The 17795-nt window shown below is 42.9% G+C and overlaps 1 protein-coding gene across 1 annotated transcript in view; it reads left to right on the forward strand.

The window, feature by feature from the left end:
* Nucleotides 1–17795, forward strand: part of ptprn2 (protein tyrosine phosphatase receptor type N2) — a 133963-nt gene that overhangs the window by 40222 nt on the left and 75946 nt on the right. The window contains exons 5-10 of the mRNA XM_067578215.1: nt 37–490; nt 613–909; nt 1175–1215; nt 1768–2198; nt 5447–5533; nt 11417–11496. Coding sequence (XP_067434316.1) covers nt 37–490; nt 613–909; nt 1175–1215; nt 1768–2198; nt 5447–5533; nt 11417–11496 — 1390 coding nt within the window. The remainder of the gene's footprint in view (nt 1–36; nt 491–612; nt 910–1174; nt 1216–1767; nt 2199–5446; nt 5534–11416; nt 11497–17795) is intronic.

Genomic DNA, 17795 nt, shown 5'->3' on the forward strand with positions numbered 1-17795 from the left:
TTTAACAATGCGTTAAATGTGCATTTTGTGTTGTAGAATGAAGACATCAAGTCTGATGGTCTTTTGGAGCCCAGCCGGCCAAAACCCCAGAAGGGCTGGAAGGAGACCACTATCTACAGCCTTCAGAATGGAGCTGGCCAAACTCCAGTCACCAAAGTCTTCACTCAAAGCGGCGAGGGCAGGCACCCCAAGCTTAGTACAACCTATCCTAACCAGGACGTAGGAAGGACCAAGCTCCTTTCCAATCACCTGGACCGGCTTCTTGCAGGGGCACCAGGTACTCAGCAGGGCGCCGCAGGTGGCGAGGCTGCGTGGCCCAAAGGAAAGCTCCACTACCTCAACTACGTCTGGCCAGCTCGCAGTGACCATGCAGAGCCGCAGTCTCAGGCGGCTTTTGGCTCCAAATCCTCGAGGCCTAACTTAGACAGACTGCTGTTCAAGGCCGGCTCAAACCGACTGAACGCCAAGGAGCCTCTTAGTGTCATGGATGGTAAGATCCACTTTATCATAGCTTGTTTGCCCCACGTTATTCCTAATTTTTTAGTTAGCTAGTTTGCTTTTTAGGTAGAATTTGTGTTTTTGGTTACTCATTATTCCCCCTTTCCTCTCCAGAGCAATTCATCCAGAATGTGGTGAACCAGCTGGGAAGGCACAGCATCAACATGGATGCCTTCATGGGCAAAGATCTGGACGAGTTGGCTGGGGTCATTACCGGAGCTCTGCAGGAGGTGGATGAGAAGCGGCCAGTGGCTGGGGCCCGGATAGAACCAGGAGACGCCGAACCCAGTGGGGTCATGAAGGGTAACAGGGAGCCATTGGCAAGCATGGAACCAAATCAAGACCAGGACCTGAAATCAAACAAAGTGCAGGATCTAAACCAGAAAGACACACTGAGGTTGAAACAGCAAGGTGGGTGTTTCTACTGTTGAGAAAAAGGATCAAAGCTGACTATGTTCTGAGTGTGTTTATTTTCTGTCATAGATAGTAGAGCGTGAGGCACTTAAGGCACCTGTGACTTTATAAACGCTTTAATAAGGCTTTGTTTATATAGTTCTCATAGAGAGTACTGCCAAATGTATTTTCCTTCAGTTTAAGTGTTTTTTTTCTTTGCTAAATACAAAAGAAATCTTCTGTTTTCACACAATCTCCTCACATAAATTGTGTTTTTTTCCAGGTCAACAAATGGATGGTGCAGACAGAGAGCCTGTTGACAAGGTGAATTTAAAATTACTCTCCTCAAACAACAAATTGGTTTCTGAGGGAGCGAGACATGTCCAAGCTTAGACTTTATTCACTTTTGAATGCTATTTCAAGCAGGAATTATTTGAAAGTTGTGCAGACTAGCATGTACCATTAGACTATTAGTATTTGAAGGCAAAACTGCAGGATCTGTGGTGTGTGTGTGTTTTCTAACCTCAACATTTTCAATAAACTAAACTTTAAAAGTAATATCAACTAGAATTGTTTTGCATAATGCCATTCAGCTTTTGTTTAACCTTTAGTAAGTAAGTAAAGCTTCTGAACACATCCTTCAATAATTTGTAAGGAAAAAGGACATTAGACCTTGGACCAGCAGTCAGACAAAGAAACATCAGTGAATGCAAAGTCACTCGTTTTCATTGATTGACGTTTCTAATAGCAACGACTCTATTCAATGTAGTAATTATTCTCTCTTCAGAACGTTCCTCAGAACAGAAATTGGTGAAATATGTGGGTAAAACTAAGTTTCTAACTTCACTACTCTAAATCTTCCTTGATTCAACACAGCATGCGGCTTTCTTCTCCAAGCTGCTCGACTACCTAAACCTGGAGCCCTTTGGTGATGGTCCGGAGGTCAAAAGTGGACCACTAGCTCCCAGTGGCCTCCAAAAAACTGTCGGACTGGAGAATGTTCAGAGCCGGACAACGCAGGGTCAAGTTCCTGTAGCCCATCGCTGGGAGGATAAAACCATGTCCTCACCTGCAAAGGAAGGCTCCACCCTGCGTTTAACCAGCGGTGCACAGGTGCCGGACGCACAGGTGGACTCAGAGATCGAAAGGTTGATGCAGGGGATTCAAGCCCCGGCGGGGAAGAAACAGCTGGAAGAGCCGCAGAAGAAGGACATGAGAATCAAAACTCAGCTGGTCCATGTCGGGGTGAAGGAGTTTTCCAGCAGAGGGAAGGACAGACACTTTGGCTACATTATAACTGGCTCAGAGTGAGTACGACTGAGATCATAATATGATTTAGTTTATGAAAAATAAGATTATAGAGGAGTTAGTATATAGGAGTATAGGTGTCTTAATATGTATCATAATGAAAATTTTGATTTAAGAAGAAGTATTCTTATCTATTAATATGGGAATATTTGCTATATGAACCTGACTGATCGCAAATGGGAATCTGGATTTCATTAAAGGAATAGATCGACATAAAAATATGAAGCAATCACCTGCAGTCGGTTATCTTGGCTTAACATAAAGACTGGAAACAGGGAGAAACAGCCTGGGTCTGTCCTAACATAACAAAATCCACCTACCAGCACGTCTAAAGCTCACAAATCAACACATTAAATCTCATTTGTTTTAATCCACACAAAAAAAATGATGAAAACGACACGTTGTGGTTTTACGGGGAGTTATGTGCTGGACTATTTCTTGGCCGGGAGCGGTAACTTCCTGGTTGCCTGGCAACCTCACGGTGACATCAAGACTCAAGTTGCTGTGTCCAAAAAACAAAACTTGTCATTGTTACACTTCAGATGAATGTGAATGATCAGGTGTCTTTTTAATTAGGTTTGTAAGATAATTTTATTACCTTATTAGTGTTTGTGTTTTGCTACGTGTGTGGAGTCAATAATATCTACTTATCCCTATAAAAATAAACTTGAACTAAACAAATAAAAAGAAGAAAATTTAGAGTGTATAATAGAGATACACTGAAGCATCCGTCCTTCATAGTAATATAGATGTAAACTTACAGTATATTACTATGAATTCCATTTCTTTTAACTGTATTTATTATACTGTTGACATCAGTGCAGATACTTTAATTATACTGGTCTTCTGAATGATACTTTAATTATATTGGTCTTCTTAATGTCAATAACCTTGGTTGCCTTAGTTGTTGTCCTCAAAGCTGTATGCAAAAAGCAACACAAACAACCATCTACATACCACTTCTCCTTGTTATGTGTTTATTATCAACGGCCTTGATAGCACAGCTTAACGCTTCACATGATAGTTTATTGCCGCACTCGCCAGTTGTTACTGTACCGCTGGACTTGTTTCAAGGCAGTCTCATTTTACATACCTTACCAGCACGCACACTACGTCTGCTTTGTTCAGTTACTTAAAACTGCCTGTAAAGGACGCAATTTCTGTCAAAGCCGCCCACACGTTCACGTCTTAATGGAAAAGGATACAGTAGTTTGAAATCCTGAGTGTGTGCTGTACCTGATTACAATAGCGGGGATGATAAATCCCTCAGTGTGTGGGTATTACTGCACTGTATTACGGCTTTAATGATGATACTTTGTCAGGAAGGGTTGCCAAGTTCCCTCTCTCTCTCTTTCTCTCTCACTCTCTCTCTCTCTCTCCTCTCTCACCTCTCACACAGCTCAGGCTCAGCAAAGATAAGTTCCTATCGACTGTCTTCGCCCCTGGCCCTCTCTCAAATCCCTTTATGGCGTTATCAAGTCCAGTGTCAGTTGGTTGTCCTTCACCTGTTCAACAGACGTAGGCTCATATCTTTTCAATCTTTGTCACCTTATTGCTGCACATATAGAAACACAGATTAAGATGTAAACACAATATAGCCGAGTATGTGCCAGGGAGAAGAAACAGGTCACCTTCCGAGTGAAATATCTTCACCTCCTCCGACTGTTGGTCCCCGCCTATCCCCAGCCCACCTACAGTCGGCCTATAGAGGTGTTCGCATTTGCTGCAGACCTCATGATTGCACGGTTGTTATCCGGAGCTCCTTCGCACCCTGCAGAGAGGCTACGCAAACCTGCTTATCTGACAGCTCCTGACATTGTGGTGGTGGTAGTGGGGGGTTTGGGGAATTGGAGGCAGGTGGGGTGTTATGTGAAGGAGGGGGGGGAGGAGGGGGGAGTGGAAGGTATGGATAGAAGAGAAAGAGACAGAGAGAAACCCAAGGGGAAAAGTGCTAGCATCAACAACCAAGTCACTCCTGGAGCTCTCCAGTTGAATTACCGCAGAGGGATGCAAACGTGTCTGGAATTGCTTTGGCGAATCTTTAACTTTCAAAACCCCCTCAAAAAAGTGGAGGGAAAAAAAAAAAACGAGCCACCCACTCTCTCAAAGGTGGAGTGAATCAACCACTCATGCACAGCACACCGCTCTGTGTTCTGCCGCTGTTGGAAAAACAGCTGCTGTAATGTGGTGTCAAATGCAGGCTGTAGAAAACAATATCTCAGCATGATTTTTAGGTTGAATATGTCTAATAATTGTAAAAATGTATATTTTTTTTAACTCAAGAGGATGTTGAGTATGTAAAACCTCTATAGGACACAAATAAAAATACTCTGGGCTACATGAAATTTGTTCAAAACAAAATTTGAGATTCTGCCACTTCTTTCATTGTACAATGTCTCATCATGATCCATGACTTTTTGGTGCATGTCACCTTGCAGTCACTTGGCAGTCACAGTGATTCCAGGTTAAGCTGTCAGCAATAAAGTAGCTTTCTGTGTATGTTTGTGTGTGTGTGTATGCCCTTCTCATTTCCTCCATCCTAGCGCGTTTGGCCTGCAGATTGCCTTTGTTTGGTCTATTTCCTTGGCGATTTACTCTCCGAGTGAGAGAGCAGCCGCAGACTGAGCTGAGATGAGGCATGGCTTTATCAGACCACCATTACACTTCACCTCCATTCCATTTGCACCTTATTATTCTCATCTCACCGTGAGGGCGCGTGCGTGCCCCGGCTGTTTGTGTACTCTGCGTTATCATGTTTTACTTTGAGCGTACGTGCGCGTGAGGGGAAGAAAGTGAATGTGGGCGAAGAAAAAGAAAGATGAGAGGAGGAGAGGGAGAGAGAGGCGCGTCCATATGATACAGCCATTACACCTCATGCAGGTTCCATTTGCACCTTATTGTTTGTCTCATTGCTGGAAAAAAGCAGGTGATTTACCAAGCCTGAAGAGGCAGCTGATCCCTTTTCCCTTGGCATGGCGCTTTGTGTGTATGTGTGTGTGTGTGTGTGTGTGTGTGTGTGTGTGTTTGTGCATGCCTGTGTGTCTGTCTTCAGGTGTGTACATGTGTGCGGTACATCCATTCAGACAACCGTAGCTTTTGCTTGTGTGCAATGACCCATTTGTGGGTATGAATTGTTGCAGTATCTCCCTAAAAAAATAGCATTTTAACGGCTGAACGGCCGCGTGTATCTTGTATGGGTATGGACCTCCAAACATGACGTCCAGCTGTCTGTGTGTTTCTCCCCCAGCTCCCTCACCACTGACCAGGGCTTGGACCTGATGGAGCGACTGACGCAGAGGCTGAACCTCCACGCCGCAGACCTCACCCAGCTCTCGTACGTACAGACACAGACATCCCGCACACACCCACATTGTCACAAATAATGATTCACCTTGCAGTTTACAAGCCATACATAGCACACAGGATAATTGGACACATTTAAAGCATTTGAAATGCTTTTGTTTTTTGCCTTTGAGCCCGCGGAATGAGAGTGAAGGTTGTCCAGACGCTGCAAGGACTGTTTGTGTGAAAATACTGTGCCACACTGCCAGAGACTGTAGGCGTTTGTTGTTTTTCTGACCTTTTGGAGTGTTTGACTTCTCACAGGGGGAGAAATCAGGCCTAATTACCTCCAGACACATACTGATGTCTCCATTGTATTCAAAACACTGCCTCGCCACTATTGTCACTGTACGCCTTGTCAAAAAGAGAGCAGTCAAGCCATCAAACGAACGAGAAAAAAGAGGGAGAAAGGGAAGCAGCAGAGGATGTACAGTGAGCTGGAAATAGAGAAAGTAGTCCTGCAGGAGGCGGTTAATATATTAATGAGTGGGCGAACTGTCCTTGAACCCGGGCTGGTTTGTGCTTGTACCATGGTTCTGCTGTACATTTGGTGTCAGACCATGTAGGAGGTAGAGATGTGTTCGCCTAAGATCTGACAAGCCTTTCAAGGTGCTCCTGCAGGAGAAGTGAAGTCTGGGTGGTTCAGTAACACCCGCAGCATATGAACACCAAAGCCAATGCACTGCAGTCTGCGGCTGCACTGCACTGTAGATACAGAGTATTCCGGCTTGAATATTACGTACTGACAGGGAAAACTGTCAGACGGTATTCTGTATCTGGTATTCAACGCTGAAAATACGCACTATGACCTCAGAGTAAATGCAACCAAGGAGACATTCTGATCTCCATCTTTACATTCAAGCTAGTTTTGACGAGCGAGAACACCAGGATATGTCATCATGCTGGCACTGATTGAGTTAATCTTGTTATTACACCTGTCATTTCACATCACTCATAATCAACTCCTGATGCACATAATGATGAATGTCGTTATGTGGGTGCTGATGAATAGCTAGTCACATTATAGCACTGTCCAATCATTCAGATATCCTTGATCACAGTGCATTAAAGCTGTTAAGCCAGTGTAAAAGCCACAGATAGATGCCTCAAATGAAGCCTCCACATTGTATTACGGCTCATATTGATAACAGTATTCTATACAGAAGACAAACAGACAAAATGTCCTCTTCGTCGGGCTTGTTTATCCCCGTTCTTTTTCCTTTTACAAGGTAATGAAAGCGCATTGGTGTAGAAATAGCAGAGACGGAGAACGTGACACAAGTTCATTGTGCTCCTTGCTGTGCAGCCACGGCAGGTGAGTGTTTGAAAGCCTCTGTCTGAATATGAGTCGGCTCGAGTACGAGAGCCAGGTCAGAGCACACCGCCCTGCTTCGGGACGCTCTTTCTCGCTCGCTCTGATGAGCCCTGATAGGAAGACGGGGAGAAGAGATACTCAAATATGACAACAGGCAGGCAGAGGAGGGTTTTCAGACAGAGAACATGAGAAGAGGAGGCGGAAGGTTTCGGTGTTACGAAAATTTTCAGACACTCAATACAATTATGTTTGAGCCGACTACTACAGTAATCAGCACAAAATGTCCCATTTTCAAAGGAGGTTTGAAATAGTAGTTTTGGGTGATGATGAGCTGTGAGCAGTGTTGAGAGGAACTAGTCACATGTATCGGCATTACGTAATTAAATCAATGTAATTGTAATATGTGACAGTTACTGAGAAAAATATGTAATTAAATTACAGTTACCAATCATAATGTTGGTGATTACAAAGGGGTTATATATATATTATTTTTGGTAAAAAGCTTATATGTAGAATATAACATTCATTCTGTTGCTTTGCATCTTTTTGCCGTGCAGGAATGCCTCGGCGTATTTCTGGACAACATGGATCAGCAAAGTCGAAGACAAATTTGAGTCCAACACCATCAAGAGTAGGATGGCTTACAAGGAGCTGTCTCTACATCTAGACTGGCTCCATTCATTTGGCAGTATGAGCTCAAGTTTTTAGCATTGTTCTTGATTGGGTGAATTTGCACTGCCTCTTGTCTGCCAATTAAGTTGGTGCACATTGCCCTAAGCAACCTGAGTCTGCCATGCCTGCGGCCAGCCGTCCATGTCAAGGCAGGTGGCTATGTCGTCGGACAAGAACGCCTCTCAGTGCTGGAAATGAGGCTAACAGTGAGGTTTACACTGCCTGGTTTAGTACCCAGTTTAAAACATTTGTCAGAAAAGTAATCAAAAAGTAACTTTGATGAAGTAATTAAAATAGTAACATTGCTTATTACATTGTTAATAGAGTAACTAGTAATCTGTAACCTATTACATTTCAAAAATAACCCTCCCAGCACTGGCTGTGGGGATAATATGAGCCTTTTTCAGATGACGTAACTGTTTTACTCATCAGAGGCACTAGGGGGAGTGGGACACACACTCACAGGCTGATACTGGCACACAGTCTGTGCAGACACACATGCACCCTCTGCCAAGATCCCGCCAACCCGTCTGCACACATACACACTCATCATGTCCCACCAGCAGAGCTAATATGAAGTCCAAGCTTACACATCCGATAACACAGGAGACAGTGTGAAGTCCTCTAGATAGCTTATCTACCATAACTTCATCTCACAACTGTGGTAGTGTTTTTTCCCCGAGTATATTTAAATAAGGTTTGGGGGGGAAAAAAATCATGTCAGTTCAATTTGAGATGCATCGAGATCTCTGGCAGAATTCCTTCAGACAGGGAGAATGGAGGCAGGGGTAAAGATTGTGGAAATATTGACATTTACGAGAGCAAACAGAGCCCAGGTGAAGGCATTAGAGGAGGACATACGGTATTTCTTTTAGAGCCGTGTGGGTGTATGTGTGCGTGTGTGAGCATGTGTGTGATCATGTTCGCAAATGCATCGGTGCATGGCCGGGTCCGTCTGTCCGGCAGCATCGGCTCATATATTGCTCCCGGCTGAGCGAGCGTCCCTGCCTCTGTAGCGGGCTGAGTGATGGTGAGTGGGTCTGGGTCACAGCACTCTGGCAGTCTGATGAATCTCACTCACTGTCACACAGTCTGTCAGAAAGTACACTAAAAATGCACATATAATTTCCAGGATACACCAGTGGAGATATGGTTATGTTCTGTAATGGCTTGGTGATTTAGATCTGGTAGAAAGACATATCAACTTACTATGCATGTTCACAGTCACATATTATTGTGTGTTGTTAAAGAATTACAGTGTTACAAGTGTTTGCATCCATCCATCCATCTATAGGTTTGTTATTTTATCCATTAAATACAATATTTCAGAAGCCACTGTTATACTGTGTTGAAACTACATCGGCTAAAAGGAATAGTTTGGCATTTTGGGAAATACGCTTATTTGCTTTCTTGCCAAGAGTTAGATGAGAAGATTGACACCACTCATGTGTCTGAGAGTGGTATCTTCTCATCTAACTCTTGGCAAATAAGAGTATTTCCCAAAATGTCCAACTATTATTATACTATTACTAGCAAATAAATCTGTTATCAAAGTTTACCATGAAGAGACATTTTTCAAGTGTTAAAAACTCTTATGAGCATGGGAGTGGACAAGATATGTTTGCTTTATGCAAATGTGTGAATTAATTGTTGGAAATCAATTAACAACACAAAACATTGACGGAGATTGTCAGAAACCCTCACATGTACAGCATTTAGCTTTTCCAAAATATGCTCAAATCATAACTTATGGCAAACTCAAGCTCAATAGGCAACAGATGGACACATTGGCCAGCTAAATTTTCCAGTACTTCAGTAGTGATTAAATATCACTCTGTGGATCCTTCACTTCGAAAGCACAATGTAATTGTGTCCAACCTCACATGGGAAAAATAAAGGGTCACAAAAACATCCCCTTGTGGCATGGGATGAAACAGGATAATATAAAATAAAACATACAATAAACAAAGTGAGCAGGGAGCAGTGGAAAGGGAGTTTAAGAAAGAAAATTCCTTTAGCTCTCCGGTCATCATACAGGTTGTATATCTTTGATACGGTGGTGGTTCTCGGATGCGACCCTCGTCCTCCACAATGTTAACTGGCCTGCAAACTGTAGCCATCCATTTAGCTATTGCTGTTGAAAGCTTGCTGCTTTTAGGTTTGTCCATGGGTTTCCTTCGCACACTATCAAGCGTGGTTTGGTGCAAGTAGGACGGTTCGGGGCTAACGAGGCTACCTGCATTAGCATTAGCTGTATGCTTTGCTAGCAAATGGTATTTAAGAGTAGCTGTACTTCGGTAGTAACTCAGTTCACATCGACAGTAACTACAAATAACTTTGGTCTTGTCGACAGACCCATCTGACAAGGCTTTGAAGCTGAACTTGCCATTCAAAATCCCTTTTTCTTTATCCATTGTTCCTTGCTAGTTGCCATCCGACTTAATGCTGGAGGGATAAACTACAGGTGAGGCAAGAACAATGTGAAAATCACTTGGCAGACACTTGAAGCTTCTTTGAGTGATGCAATACAAAACAGTCTACATTAATTTATTATCAGACTTACATTATCATTGCATCTCAGATAACGTAAGATGCAGTGCAATGCAGATTTTTTAACTCAATCGACACTTACAATGTATTACAAAGCTATTTAAAAATGTAACCTAAGTCTCAAGGGACTGGAACACAGCGGCACAGTTTGTAAAATAGTTAGCTGTGATGTTATGTATATTTTATTTGTAGTAAATGGATTAAAACATGCAAAAAAAGAGCTCAATTTTTGTCACTAATACTTGCCAGTGCAATAGGATTATTTTAACCTGCTTTAAATACAAATCAGTTAGTTTTTGATAAATCAGTGACTGTTTCTTGAAAGAAGATAGAATAAGAGGGAATGCTGTAGAATCAATAAAAAATTACTCTTGATTCTACAAAATTATTGAAGCAAGTTGATTTGAGACAGGTTAAGAGTAAATAACAGACAAAGAGTACTTGATAAGATGTGGATCTCATTGCTCATAGTTCTTGTATTCTTAAATTTGGTGACCTGATGCATCTGTCTCCTGCATTCCTCCTTTCATCACACGTGTTCATCATCAGTATCCCAGAAATCACTGATTTAACTTTGACTTTGATAAAACCTGAAGAACATGAGCTCACTGCCACATTCCAACACTGAGAATCACTCTGATTGTCCCATTGGGGAACTACAATTACAGCTCAAAACAAGATGCTATATTTGTTACTGATTGGCCCAGACGGGGTCTTCATCATTCGTGGGAGATGACATGCTAATTGTTGACTTGTTCAGCCCTGTTTTGAAAGACAGCCCTCCCCGGAACTATGAAGTCAGAGTTTATTTGTTCTTTCAGCCATTGAATAGACTCTGTCTGTTTTTAGCCTCTTTGAAAATGTGCTTTCATTTGGGATTTTAAGAGATTCCAGTAGAAATGAGTATGATTTTTTTTTCTTTACTCACTGCTTCAAGATACACCTTTTTATTTCTCTGACCACAACCCTTACAGAGCTTGGTGGGATTGTTAGATTTTATTTCATTGCCAACCTCAGGGACCTTAAACATTTATTCTGCTCCAGGGAGAGAAGTCTTTTTGCTGACTCCTGACCAGACAGAGGAGAACAAGAGCAGTGAGTACTGTAGGTGAAAAGAAAACAAGGTGCTCTGCTGATGACTGTACTTTGGTCTTTGGCCAAATTCAAACTGAAAAGGAAAGCGGGATTTGTGATGATTCATTTCTTTTTCAGATATGCAGCAGTTGGTCGTTTTACAGCTTCTCTTCTCATCATTCACACCTTTTATTTGTGACGTAAACATGGCGAAAACTCAAATACAAATGCACATTTTGTCCCTTTTTCACTCTTTTTCTGCAGTGTCCTGGGCCCTGCGTTGACTTTCAGAGTCGGCCCCAACCCGAAGAATGTGACCACTGCGGATCTGGTTCAAGTTGCAGGTAAGAGCGGTCGATATGTATTTTCTTATATCACACACACACTCACACTTACACACACACACACACACTCACACACAATGATCCTGTTGACAACCTTCATTGCAATTCATCTCATTTTTACCAGCCAGACCACTCTGTCACCATGTGTGCTTCAGTAAATGAGAACACAGATTAGTCTCTCCAGATACAGTAGATAGGCCGGTGTTCATCTTGTTCAGACAAACCCCCGTCCCAAAGAAGATTATCAACACTGTGCAATGACAGATGACCATCAATTACTGAGATGATGAGTTTGGCGTGCACACCTCCTCGTTCCCCACACACGCACACACACTCATATACAGTGTACAGGAGAGTTTATTTCGTCTTCTGTTATGTCCAATAGGCTGACAGGTTGAAACAGGCTTGCGCCAGCCAATCAGTTTCAATACAGTATGTACTCCTGTGTGTGTGTGTATGTGTGTGTGTGTGTGCCTGCATGTATGCACTTGTTTGATGTAGGCTGATGGAGAGCTGTCACCCGCAGAAAGGAGGTTGTCAGTATGCACTACCTCCGCTCCCCCCTCTGCACTCCGATCGGCCCGGCGTCGGTGTTCGTGCGTCGGATGTGTGTCGATGTCCTTGCTTTGGTTGGAAATGACTTTGAGAAGCACAGCAATACTCCCAACAGTCAATATCATCCAATATCACCCCACTGGAATCAACATGGTGGTGTTGTTATTGGCTGAAATGTGTTGCTGCTCCAGTTTTTCCTGCGCGGCGACATTTTTTGGCACCAACTCGTTTCCTATTAGGGATGTGCTGGATGATGGCTGATGATACAGATTTACCGCAAGAAAGGGGTTGAGCTTCGGTTCAGTGGTTTAGAGTGTGTGTTTTCGCACACGCATGTATCTGCTGGATTACAGTGTATATCTGTATTTATCCCTCACCGTCATCCCACTTTTGTAATGTTTGTTGAACAAAATGATCAAATGAGCAAACATTGCAGCGGCTGTAGATTTATCTCTTCCGCATGAGGTGTAATAATTATACTGTATCATAACATCCTGTCCCCCCCCCACACACACACACACACACTTCTTTCCTTTTCTTCTTCTTCATCTCCTTTTTTCCCTTCCTCCTCCTCTTGTGTGGCTGACTTTGATGAGGTGGCGTGTGGCGAGAGCTAATGACAGGCGTGAGCATGGCTGAAATGTCAGACCAAATGTTAAGTCAACATGATCATCAGCCTGACCCATGTTGATGAATTATGAATATAGCCCACCTGAATAGTGATTAGTGAATGGTGAGACAGAAGGAGCTTATCAAACTACTCATGTTTGGATGCATCGTCTTCATTGCACATCCCGACTGAAGTATCAAAACTGTAAAAAAAAAAAAAAAAAAAAATGGCGGTCAGAGATAACGGAGTGGTTAAATCCTCAGTCTTTGGAGCAACACGTGGGCCCCCACTGACCTTAAATCAAATCCTGCTAGAGCTTTATCTCCTGTGCCCCCCCCCCCCCCCCCCACCTACCTTGTTGCCCCCCTTCTGTTTCCACCACAGTGTGAAGTGGAGTGGACTTCCCACTCTCTCTCTCTGATATTAAAAACAATGTGAAGTGAGTGCAGAAACCGTTAGTTACCCCTTTTAGTGTTTCAAATCCTTTCTCAGTTGCATCACAGCTCCGAATATCTGCATGACATTGACTTCAATACAATATGGCAACGCCGTGGTGATTTCAAAGTGGTTACTAGGTTGTGGAGCAACAGCATGGTTTAAGTGGAATCTGAAAATCAAACTGACACCCACATGCAGTGGCCACCTGGGTAATCCTCGGTGACCTTTGCCTTCTGTGTGACTGTGCATAAACGACGTGGCCTCCTAATGAACTCATCAAAACCCCTGCTGTATTCTGTGCTCAACCTGCTGCTGAGAGCCCGCACAGCATGTTTTATGGCAGCTCATGAAACTAGAAAACCAAAAAAAGTATAGAAGGCTGCAGCAGAATGATGCAACAAACACATTCTTCTTTATAGCTGCTTAATAACCCTTGAAACAGGTATAATCAATCGTTTATCATAAGCATGAGAATGCACAGTCACGTTCAACCTGTATATACATTTGTACTTATTATTCTCAGGAATGGGGATACAACTTATGATTATGACAATTGGCAATTTTCAAGAGCCCAAGGTGACGTCTTCAGATTGCTTGTTTTTTGTTTTTGTTTTTTTCTGACCAAATTTGTACATTTGAGAAGCTGGAAGCAACAAATGTTCAGAATATCTGCAGGAACGGATTATCAGAATTGTAGTTTTCCTTTTGGCTAAATGACTGAATGTTTTAGCACTACTCAGGATATTGTGTTTATATTGTTAGGGCTGCAAATAATGATTACTTTCATTATTGTTTGGTCTACATAATGTTAAAAAAAAAGAAGGAAAAATGCCTGTCACAACCTCTGAGAGCCTGAGGTAACATTTTCAAATGTCTTGTTTTGTCTGACCAACAGCCCAAAACCCAAAGATATTCCGCTTAAAATGATATAAAACACAGCAAATCTTCACATTTGAGGGGCTCAAACCAGAGAATATTTGCCATTTTTGCTTGATTAAACAACTGTGAAATGTTATTGATTTTTAAAATCGCTGCTGATTAATTTTCAACTGGTCGACTAATCGATTCATCGATTGCTTGAGCTTTATTTATTGCATTGTACTGTGTTTACGTTTTATATTTTATACTGCATGTACATTCAAATGCAACAACATGTTTTAGCAGTGTAAACCTTTTACATGCGTTACCTTGACTGTACTCTACAGTGTCTGAAGGAGGTTAATATGGCTCTGCTACATTCTGCTGTCCATCTATCTGCCCATCAGTTCTATTTGATGTGTTCAATGCTCCATTGAAAAGAATAGACAAAGAGACTCGGTTGAAAGGCATGGACAGTATAGAGGAGATTTGATAACTCATTGAAAAGCATCTTTTGGGCAGCAGGTTCTTAGCGGCTGTGTGGTGAAAGGCCTGCTGGGAGGTCTGACTGTATTAGTGGAGGTAGAGGCTCTTGTGTTCTGCTCAACTGGAAAACCGCAGGACAAAGACCCGCACTGCCTAATCCCTGCTCGGCTGCAAAACAAAAGAGAAAGCTGCTGCTTTATCAAAACTACAAGGGATTCTGTGTGTCCGTGTGTTTGTGTGTGCGTGTGCGGATGTGTGCGTGCCTATGTGTGTGTGTGTATGTGTGTGTTGTTTTTTTTTTTTGTTTTTTTTTTTGCAGCTGTGTTCATACTGTGCCAAGAAAATGATTTATTCAATATTTGATGAAGTGGCAGCCAAGCTGTTAAAACCAATGTAGAAATGTGTTGTTTAGGACTCTACTTTTTGCCTTCTTGCCTCCTCTCAATCTCACTGTGATTTCTAAACATGTAAATCACCTTCAGTTGGGGAAATTGGATCTGCCAGGATTGCTTTTGCTCACTATAAAGCAACATTTTGTAGCTGATGATGGATTTGATCCACTCCCTGTTTTCACTGACATGTTTGCACACTGCACAGTGAGTAGGCAGATTTATGTGTAGGATGGGTGTTTTTCCCTCATGAAGTGTCTTTAATTGTGTATAATTGATGATATAGATGTTTTTTAATGGATCATCTTCCATATTCTACAGCCTTTGTTATGATTGCACTTTGTTTTAGAGCTTCCTGTTAAATATACTTGATTGGTCAGCAACTTCTGTTGGAACTATGAAAATTGATGCCTGGTGACTCGGCCACTGTTGACCAACTGTGGTCAAGGATAATCAGGCCAAACATCAGGGTGTGTGCGTGGATATGTGTGTGTTAAGAGAGGCTAGTAGGTGGTGGGTGGGAGCTGGGTGAGGACACTCCTATTGTCTCGGCTGTCACGGCTGGGCGACCCCAGAGCCCCTCGGAGGCCCCAAAGGCCCCAGAGGCCAGGCCACAGCAATGAGTCAACGGGCCCCCAGGCCGTGAGAACCCCGGCCCTGGTCAATGAACGCTGGGAGCCTGGGGACACTGAGAGCAACTGGCTGGGCCATCTGGAGCAGAGAGCAGAGACCCTGACACACGGCTGTCACCCCAGGGAGACATGCAGAGACATGGACACAGACAATGTCTGCGCCCATGTTTCTGCCTCTGCCCCTCACACACACACACACGCACACACACTCACTCACTCACATGTAAGTGACAGCAGAAAAGGAGATCGGGGGAGAGTGAGAAGGAAAATGTTGGTGAGAAAATTCCTGAGTATTTCGAGGCAGAAGACAATGAGAAGTTTTCCTAAAAGCCAAGAGGAGAGACTTTTATACTTTCTGGGAGGATATAAAATGTTCTCCACCCACATGTATGTCTATTCTTTGTTCTAAAAACATAAGAGAGACAGTCTAAATATAACTGGCTTTCTTTTCCATCTTACTCCATTTGTCAGTGTCTGTCTGCCTGATTCTGTCTGTCTGTCTCTTGTCTCTTCTCTGTGGGAAGGCCTGGTACTCTCTCTGATCCGCTTGCAGACACACTAACGCAGACACACACACACACACACATACCATTACAGACAGAAAAGTGAAAACATGTTAGCTGTGGCTGCATAATGGTGGTAGCTACCATTTGAGTGGTGAGTGGTAGTCTTTTCCAGCTGAGCAGATTAGCATAGATCTCCCACGCAGACAGAGTTGACCTTCACTCTGGCAAACACTTGTCAAAATGCCAATGATAATTAACTGCTCTCTTCGCAAACAGCACAATGGTTTATCCACCTGCATCTCAGGCGTGGAGGATGGCTCCGTGGCGCTCTATACCTGCCTGTTTTCGGACGTACGCTGTTTGCAAAGGTAATATAAGCCGCGGGGGTTCCAATGCGACACAGGTGTGTGGTTGTGTCTGCGGCTTCTGCTAGATACTGTAATATTTACCATTCAGAAGCCAGCAAGCCGCCAGAGGCTAAAGAAGGAAGTGTGAATTAAATTTTTCTGAATGTTATTTTCAATATGCTCATGTCCAGACAGAGTGTTCATACGGCTGAAATGAAATTAGTTTTGTCAGCATGGGATCAAGAAAAGGCGTCAAGAAAACCTGTTGTGTGTGTTTTTTAATACAACAGAGCTCCGCGGTGTCTGTGTCGGATGCCTGATTGTCTGTGTGTTCATGCTTTAACATCTGTATCAATGAGCATAGAGGTCAGAAAACAACCCGATTCCTCTCCCTTTCCTCCCTCTTTCCCTCTCTCCCTGGGCACTCTCCTCTTCTCCTGCTCATCACTGACTGCCCTCTCTGGTTGAGTGCTTGAATGTGCTCAGTTCGGTGATCAAAGTCTTCCTCGGTCTCTTCTCCTCCATTGCCCCTGGCTGTGTATGTGTGAGAAAGTGTATGTGTGTGTGTCATCCAGCTTCAAACCCAGCTCTCAGTCGTCGAAACTGTCAGTCTCACTATCTCCTTTCAGTCTCAGTAGTACCCTGCCAGGCTCCCTTGCATCATCTTTCCGTCTGCTAGAGGGCACACACACACACACACATATATATATATATATATATATATATATGAACACACAAGCATAAACGCACAATGATGCTTATGTGATATGACACATCTCACTTTTCTGTCTTCCTTTAACGTTTATGCATTGTTGATCTCAGAAACTTTCGCTGTCTGTTGCAATAGGTAAAGTGCAATTTATTTACTCCACACATGTGTGCGTTTGTGTGTGTGTGTGTGTGTGTTTGTGTGCAAGTGTTGTGCATGTTCGCTTGCTGCAGGGTGCTAGATAACCAGAGCTGTATGAGTAGACTGCTTAATATTCTTGCTTTATTTTGTTGGAAACTTTTCCTTATTATCAGGGTGTCAGATGTCTTTTTAATTCCAAGGTCATGATGCTTTATCCTCATTGGATTTTTTAATATTTTCTTTTACTTCTCTTGAATGTTCCTGTGCCTCTAGGAACAGCAATATCTCAAATTGTTAAAGACAGTTATGTAAAATTCTCTTACTTATTGGCATTTGGAAATCAGTCTTAAACATCTAGTTTTTATTCTTGTCCCTGACCCAGAGAGCAAGCTTTCATCAGCCACAGAAAAGGTGCCATGTGGAAACATTTTCTTTTGTGTTGAGAAGCCAAGAATGCTCCAACCGATGAATTGGGTTGTGTCTTAAACTCCTCTTTATCCTGTTTATCCTTGTCGGTCGTGGTCTTTGCCGTCTTTGCTCTTTCTCTTTGCTCTCCTGCTCTTAGTTATTCCTCTCTCCTTTCCTTCAGTATTATCCCTGCACCTCGGTGTGGGGTCAGGGCTACACT

This window comes from Thunnus thynnus, chromosome 21, assembly GCF_963924715.1.
Source record: "Thunnus thynnus chromosome 21, fThuThy2.1, whole genome shotgun sequence".
NCBI classification, from domain to species: Eukaryota; Metazoa; Chordata; class Actinopteri; order Scombriformes; family Scombridae; genus Thunnus; species Thunnus thynnus.